We start from the raw sequence: 6,825 nt of genomic DNA on the forward strand, positions 1-6,825 counted from the left end.
CAGGCGGCCGCGCTGCTGTCGGGCTGCAGCGCGGACGGGGACCGGGACCGGGATCGGGGCAAAGATCGGGGTCAGGATCGGGGCTGGGATCGGGGCCGAGATCGTGGCTGGGGCCGGGGCCGGGATCGGGATCGCTGCCGGCGGGCAGGGCGGATCCGCCCCTCTGGCCTTGCTCCCCCGTCCCCGCTACGGCCATGGCGGTGCGGCTGTGGCGGCTCTGCAACCTCCTCATGGCCGCCTTCTTCGGGCTGGCGGCCGCCGTGCAGGTGAGGCCGGGGTCGCCCGGGCTGGGGGCGGCTCCGATCCCGGCCCCTCCGGTCCCCTCCGTCCCCCCCGTCCCTCCCGCGGGGCGCGGCCCCGGCCGGGCCGGCGGCGGAGGCTCAGCGCGCTCCTCCTGCCGCAGGTGAACGACCCCGACGCGGGGCTGTGGACGGTGAGTCTGGGCCGCCCTTCCCCTTCCTCTGCCCCCGAGCTGGGGTCACCGCAGGAAACCCGCTCACGGCTTCCAGCTGGAGAGCGAGCAGGCGCCGGGAAAACGATTTCTCTACTGCAGCGACGGCTGGAATCAGGCCATGCTTCCAGGATCTGCCGTATTTCACCCCAGATCTGCACCTGGCCCTACATAGCATCGGTTCCCCGTGCGGAGCACCCCGAGCCGGCCCCGTGACCCATCGCCCTGCACTCGCCTTGAGTCAGCCCCGGGACGCTCCCGCCGCTCAGCTCGGCCTGGGGGGCAATGGGGACAGACCCCCTGCTCTGCCCGCCCTGTCTCGGGCACAGGAGCGGCCCGTGGCCCCGGCCCAGTGCGCCGGGCTGGGGGCGAGGGGCACCGTCTGTTTGTGTGACAGGAGCTGTTGGGTGGGCAGGGGCTACCCCTGCGTGTCTCCGGCGGTGGAGCCCCGCTGACAGCGGCACCGAAGGGTGGGCAAAGCCCCCCACACAGGGTGGGAGGACCCTGTCAGAGCTTTTCCTGGGATATCAGGATTGAGGGAAGGGGCCCTGCAGTGACTGATCAGGCAGCCAGCATTTGGTAACTCAGGAGCTAAGGAACAAGGCTGGTGCTCGGCTGATGGCCCGAGATTTTGGGTGGTGACGATGAAGAGGAGCACTAACAGTGCCCGAGGGAGAGGCACTGGGAGTTGCTCTGTACCTCTGACAAGCCGCTGTGAAGGGGAGAAGTATTGCTGTGGGCAGGCACTTCTGCTTCCTGACCTTGCTCAGTTTTGCTACAGAGTATACTTATATGTCATTAACAGGTTGTGTACTTAGTGCCAGCTGCCCTGACACTGCTTGTCAGCATCAACCCTTCAATAACAGGTATGATACTGGTGTGCAAAACAGTGTCTCTGTTCAGATTTTGTCCCAAAATGGTTGTTTGTTTGTTTGTTTGTTTTTTATTGATCCACAGATTAAAATCAGGCCATGTGGGAACATGTCCTACTATCTTTTGAAGGCAAAAGGTTATGGGACCCGCTTTTACAAAAGCTGGTCATTGGTTTAGTGCTGGTGGCTAGATGTGCTGCAGGTGAAGAGATGCCCTGCAGAAAAGTCCACAGCTGGGATGGCCTGCCTTTGCACCCCAGTTCAGAAGCCTGGGAGCTTACTCTGAACCTGGCTCTGGTATTGACCTTAGCACATTAATTCACTTTATTTCCTTGTTATAAATCTATGGTTTTGCTTATCTACCTCATGCAAGAGCAGCTGAGCTCAGCACAGTCCTGTGAAAGCACTAAAAGTCTTGTTCAGTACCAGGTATTGCAGCTGCCCCACAGAGCACGCAGGGAGCAATGGCAATGTTCAAAGGCTGGGGTCAAAATTTCCGAGGGTGGATGCTACAGGTGCTAATGCCACTTCACATGTTCAGAGAATCAGTCAGATCAGGAATGATATTGAAGTGCTGGAGCAGGTCCAGAGAAGAGCAATGAGGCTGGGGAAGGGTGTGGAGCACAAGTCCTGTGAGGAGCAGCTGAGGGAGCTGGGATTATTTAGCTTGGAGAAGAGGAGGCTCAGGGAGATCTCCTCACTCTCTACAACTCCCTGACAGGAGGTTGTAGCCAAGTGGGCATCAATCTCTTCTCCCAGGCAACCAGCAGTAGGACAAGAGGGCACCATCTTAAGCTGTGCCAGGGGAAGTTTAGGTTGGACATTAGGAAGAAAATTTTACAGAGAGAGTAATCAGACCTTGGAATGGGCTGCCTAGGGAGGTGGTGGAGTCACCGCCCCTAGAGGTGTTTAAGATGAGACTGGATGTGGCATCAGTGCCACCACCATGGCGGTGTTGGATCAAGAGTTGGACTTAATGATCTCTGAGGTCTTTTCCAACCCAGTTGATTCTATGATTCTATGGCCAGATTTGTTTCTGGACTCCAGAACATAGTTAATTTTTTTTTGTACTTTCATTCAGTAGAAATAATTTCAGAATAAGGCCATTTTATATACACAAAGTGACTGTATCTGTTCTGGATGAATACTTGTTTTGAATAGACTAAAATCGCATTTAACACCAAAAAAGAAAACCTTCAGGAGTGCATGCTGTTGTCACAAATGACACCATTGCAGGCATTTGCTGCCTTAGGCATATAAAGTGGAAGCAGCCATAAAGCAAAATCCCTGAGGGTTGGTTTGCTTGTGGTTTTGAACATTTCAGGGGAGGTTTATTATGTGTGATAGGTGTAGCTTCAACATAATGGCATTTGGCTTGTCAAGAGAATCTGCATGTTAAGCTCTCAAGTAGAGTTTTACCTGTGCCAAGATCTGTAGAAAATAAAGATTGTCATGACACAACTATTTTATAACTGGAGATTTATGTAAATACATCAAGGGATATTTGCCATTCAGGTCTGTGGAAGACCCAGATTCTGCCTGTGCTGAGCTGCAGTAAGTTCAGTCAAATGGGGAATTGATTACAGCATTGGGTCACTCTGAGCTCTTGGGTCTTGGCAGCTCATCACCTTTAATGCTTGCCCAGAGGGGTCAATGCCCCAGAAAACCTGCTTTTAACTTTAGTTTTTTTGCTGTTGACATTGCTGAGATCAGGGAGAACTGTCAGTGTCATTTCTTACCTCCCCCTCAGGAGCCCCTGGAAAGGGACATGGAAAACCACAAGAACCTGTGGGCCATTCAGATATTTCTCATCATCTCATTTATCTGTTTAAAAACATCAGTCCCCAGGCAGAGATGTTATCAGTGTTGCTCATCATCATCAGGCAACACCTGAGGCAGTCTCCTCAGGGAGCGTGAAATCAGATGCTCCCCACAGTGGTGGCTGCCTAGGGGCTAGGCCTCTCCTGGGCTCCCTTGGGCCCCTGGGGTCGTGCTGAGCACCTGGTTTTGGCTGTGAGCTCCAGAAAGGCTGTTCCTCCTGCTCAGGAGAACTTCCATTTGCCATACACCTTGTGATTTTTTTTTTTCCATGCACATTAAATGCTGCAGCCTGTTGTGTTTGCTGCAGAGAACAGGAAAGTTTTCATTGAGGTTCTGATGCTGAGAAGTTGCATTCCTAGGCCCAGTAGTATTTATTTTTCACAGCACTTTTTAGCAGATTTCTCTGGTCATAAAGATACTGGCAATAATGACATCTTCCTGCCTAAGGTGTGTGTGTTGAAGGCACCTTTTTTTAGCGACTCAATTGCTTTTAGACTTATAGGTTTACTTCATGCTTCATGTAGTTGCTGACAGTGTATTCTTTTCCTCAGATAATGGTGTTTGGAGGACCCTGTGTGACTTTCATTCTGCTGGCTGTGTGGTTGGGACCATTGCCTTGGCTTGCTCTTTGTTTGCTTACGCTCAAGGAAACATTTTTCACGAAGAGGAAGGCAGGTAAACAGTGGGTTTTCTTTGCCCCTGCCCAAATCCAGCTCACCAGGCCATCTTATCCTGGTGTCACCTTCCAAAACTTTATTTGCTGGGCTGTTGCAGTGAGTGCTGTTGGTCCAGAGGAAGCAGATCAAAGGGACCATAATGCTCCAAACCAGTGATTCCTTGGACTCAGGAAGAGTGAGCAGTCATTGCTTGCCTGATTGTGGCAGGTAGATTTATGTGGGGGCAGTTCTGGCTTTCAAAGTCCAGAACACATGAACAGTGAAACAGCTTTGCACTCTCTTGCTGGAGCTGCAGGAATGGTAATTAACCTTACAAAAACTCTTGAGGTGATACCATATGCATGTTTATCTGGCATGGGCTGCTGAGTCCTCCAAACTGCCAGAGATTGAGGAGGAGGGAGGATTTCTCACCTGACATTTGGGTGTTGCCTAAAGTAGGTGCTTGTACTGTATTGAGGTGAAGCCCTGGCAGCTGTTCATGGTCTAGAAAACTGGGTTGCTGTTTGCACTGTGTTAATTAGAGAAATGTGCTGTGGAACTTAAATCTAGCAGTGGAGCAAACAGTGGAGGCAGGAATTTCTGCAGCTGTTTAGCCAGGTCATGTCTGTAGATCTGTGATGCAAAGTTACTCCTTGTAAATACCTTTATAATTATAATGCTAGTAAAATATATTGAACTTCTCCAAAGGAGCAGCTGCTACTCCACTTGTTTTGGAGGTAAAATTTGTATTCTCTGAACACAGAAATCTGCTTGTATTATTTTCTGATCTATTTTTCATTTGGCTTTTTAGAGAGTTGTTTGGTCTGGTAATTATTACAATATGGATGAGTCTTTGTCGCAGTTCAGCAAAGTAAGTTTTATTTTCTCCTTTTTTTTAAATCCATTACTATGTTCACACTTAGTGACTAGGTCCTTGAAAACACATAGTTGATTTTGGCAGCTTGTTTTTCTGTTTCATGTCACCCTCTGAACCTTTCAAATGCCCAAGCAGTAGCAGCTGGTGCTACAGTCTGGAGGATCTCACACAGATAGAAGTCAGGGCGGGAGGAAATGTAAGGCTACACGAAACATTTTTTTCTGCTCCCCTGCCATAATGGGGACACTTTCTCTTTGTATAAGATGCTTTTTTTTATCCCAACTTGGTTTTGTAGCTGAGTTGTCAGAAAATTATTTTCTGCTGGCACATGGTGCCTCTCCAGTAAAGGATTCTGCTGATGCATCCACAGGAGCCACATTAAAGTGCCTAAAGGCTCCCTGCTGTCTTTCCAGCTGCAGGCAGATGTGAATGTTTCATAGCAGTTGTAGCAGTGGCCACAAAGGCCAAGGACATCCTGGCTTGTACCAGCCATAGTGTGGCAGCAGAACCAGGGCAGTGCCTGTCCCTGTGCTGGCACTGCTGAGGCACCTCCAATCCTGAGGGCAGTTCTGGGCCCCTCAGACAAGACATTGAGGGGCTGAAGTGTGTCCAGAGAAAGGAACAGAGCTGGGGAAGGGTCTGGAGCACAAAGAGGAGCTGAGGGAGCTGAGGGGGCTCAACCTAGGGAAAAGGAGGCTCAGGGGGGACCTTCTTGTTCTTTGCAACTCCCTGACAGGAGGGGGGAGCCGGGGGAGATTCAGACTCTGCTCCCAGGGAACAAGGGACAGGACAAGAGGAAATGACTTCAAGTTGCACCAGAGGAAGTTCAGGTTGGATATTAGGAAAAATTCCTTCTCTGGAAGAGTGGTCAGGCATTGGATGGGGCTGCCCAGGTGGTGGAGTCATCATTCCTGGAAGTGTTCAAAAAACGACTGGCACTTCACGATAGGGTTTAGTGGGTGTGGTGGTATGTGGTTCAAGGTTGGACTTGATGATCTTGGAGGTCTTTTTCAACCTTAACAATTCTGATTTAATGTAGCTCTGTTGCACTTGTTCCTTTATAGGAATCCTCTGGGAGGAGTTTGCTTGGCCGCTGCAGTCGTGGTCGCCCTCTTCCCCTTTGCTTCATGGCTGTACATTTATGTGAACAAAGAGCTGCGAGCGGCTTGGCCAGAGCACTGCAAAACAGTGATTTAACTGGGTAGGAGAAAGTCTAAACATTCTGATTGTACTTGCCTTTGCTTTTGGTGATTAATGAAACATTAGTGTCAGTTTGATAGGATACAAGAATGCCTGGCTACTTCTAGCAGTACCATTTGAATTTTGGTAAAAAGTTGAGGAACACTGTCAAATCTGAATGGGGAATTTTTCTGTGGAAACTGTTGTTCAACTGGCTGCTTCCTACATTTTCAAAGCACTGTTGATCTAATGTGTTCTAATGGTATATATCCTGGCATCCCTGGATCACTCTCTAACCACCTCGTACTTTGGGAAATCTACTGTTCTGTAACATAAGGGACAAGTAAAGCAAACACTGTTTCAATACATGATTATTTACAGCCATAGCACTTCCAAATACCTGCCTGGATAATCCATTTGAGACTAACTGGGATTTGAGCAGTCTGTATTTCTATTCCTGTGCTAAAATGATATATAGAATATATTTGAAAAATTATTTTTGCTATTAACTGAAAATCACTAGTTTTGCAGAGTAATAAACACTATTTTTCTAAAGAAAACTCAACAAAAGTCTCCATATAGTTTATTTTTTGGGAGATGTGTACTTGAGCCTGCCACCAGCAGATGCGGGCTTCGTCACAACTCTGCTGGCACTGTCACAGCTCTGCTGCTCACTGGCTTTTTCCTGGAAAGCAGAACCCAAGCAGCAGCCCAGCAGCAGTAAGCATGTCCTGCTGCTCATCCTGGAGAAGGAAGCACAGGTGGATACACTGGACATATGAGCTGGGTGGGACAGAGCCAGCACAGGTCCAGGTGCAGCACAGCAACACCTTTAGACCCGTGTCAGGGCTCCTTCCCTCAGCACTGCTGCAGGAGGTCACAACTGTGCACACACAGGTCCCTGCCCGTGTATCTGCACCATTCCCTGCTGTAGCACAGATGGTTTCCCTTCTCTTTAGGCTTAGCCTT

General features: G+C 49.6%; 1 protein-coding gene across 1 annotated transcript; it reads left to right on the forward strand.

The window, feature by feature from the left end:
- The first annotated feature begins 69 nt into the window (after positions 1 to 69).
- Positions 70 to 6,413, forward strand: TMEM220 (transmembrane protein 220). The gene is made up of 6 exons (XM_051798058.1): positions 70 to 266; positions 404 to 433; positions 1,257 to 1,317; positions 3,696 to 3,819; positions 4,612 to 4,671; positions 5,742 to 6,413. Exons 1-6 carry the CDS (start codon positions 195 to 197, stop codon positions 5,872 to 5,874), a joined length of 480 nt encoding a protein of 159 aa, XP_051654018.1. The 5' UTR covers positions 70 to 194; the 3' UTR covers positions 5,875 to 6,413.
- The last annotated feature ends 412 nt before the right edge of the window (positions 6,414 to 6,825 follow it).

Source organism: Manacus candei, unplaced genomic scaffold (genome assembly GCF_025592945.1).
Source record: "Manacus candei isolate 608988 ecotype Guabito, Panama unplaced genomic scaffold, ASM2559294v1 h1tg000047l, whole genome shotgun sequence".
NCBI lineage: Eukaryota > Metazoa > Chordata > Aves > Passeriformes > Pipridae > Manacus > Manacus candei.

Excerpts from the sequence above, each read along its gene's own strand:
- TMEM220 (XM_051798058.1), top strand. The coding sequence starts at position 195 with ATGGCGGTGCGGCTGTGGCGGCTCTGCAACCTCCTCATGGCCGCCTTC. Across the intron at positions 1,318-3,695 it reads CATCAACCCTTCAATAACAG|ATAATGGTGTTTGGAGGACC; the intron begins GTATGATACTGG and ends TCTTTTCCTCAG. Across the intron at positions 4,672-5,741 it reads CTTTGTCGCAGTTCAGCAAA|GAATCCTCTGGGAGGAGTTT; the intron begins GTAAGTTTTATT and ends GTTCCTTTATAG.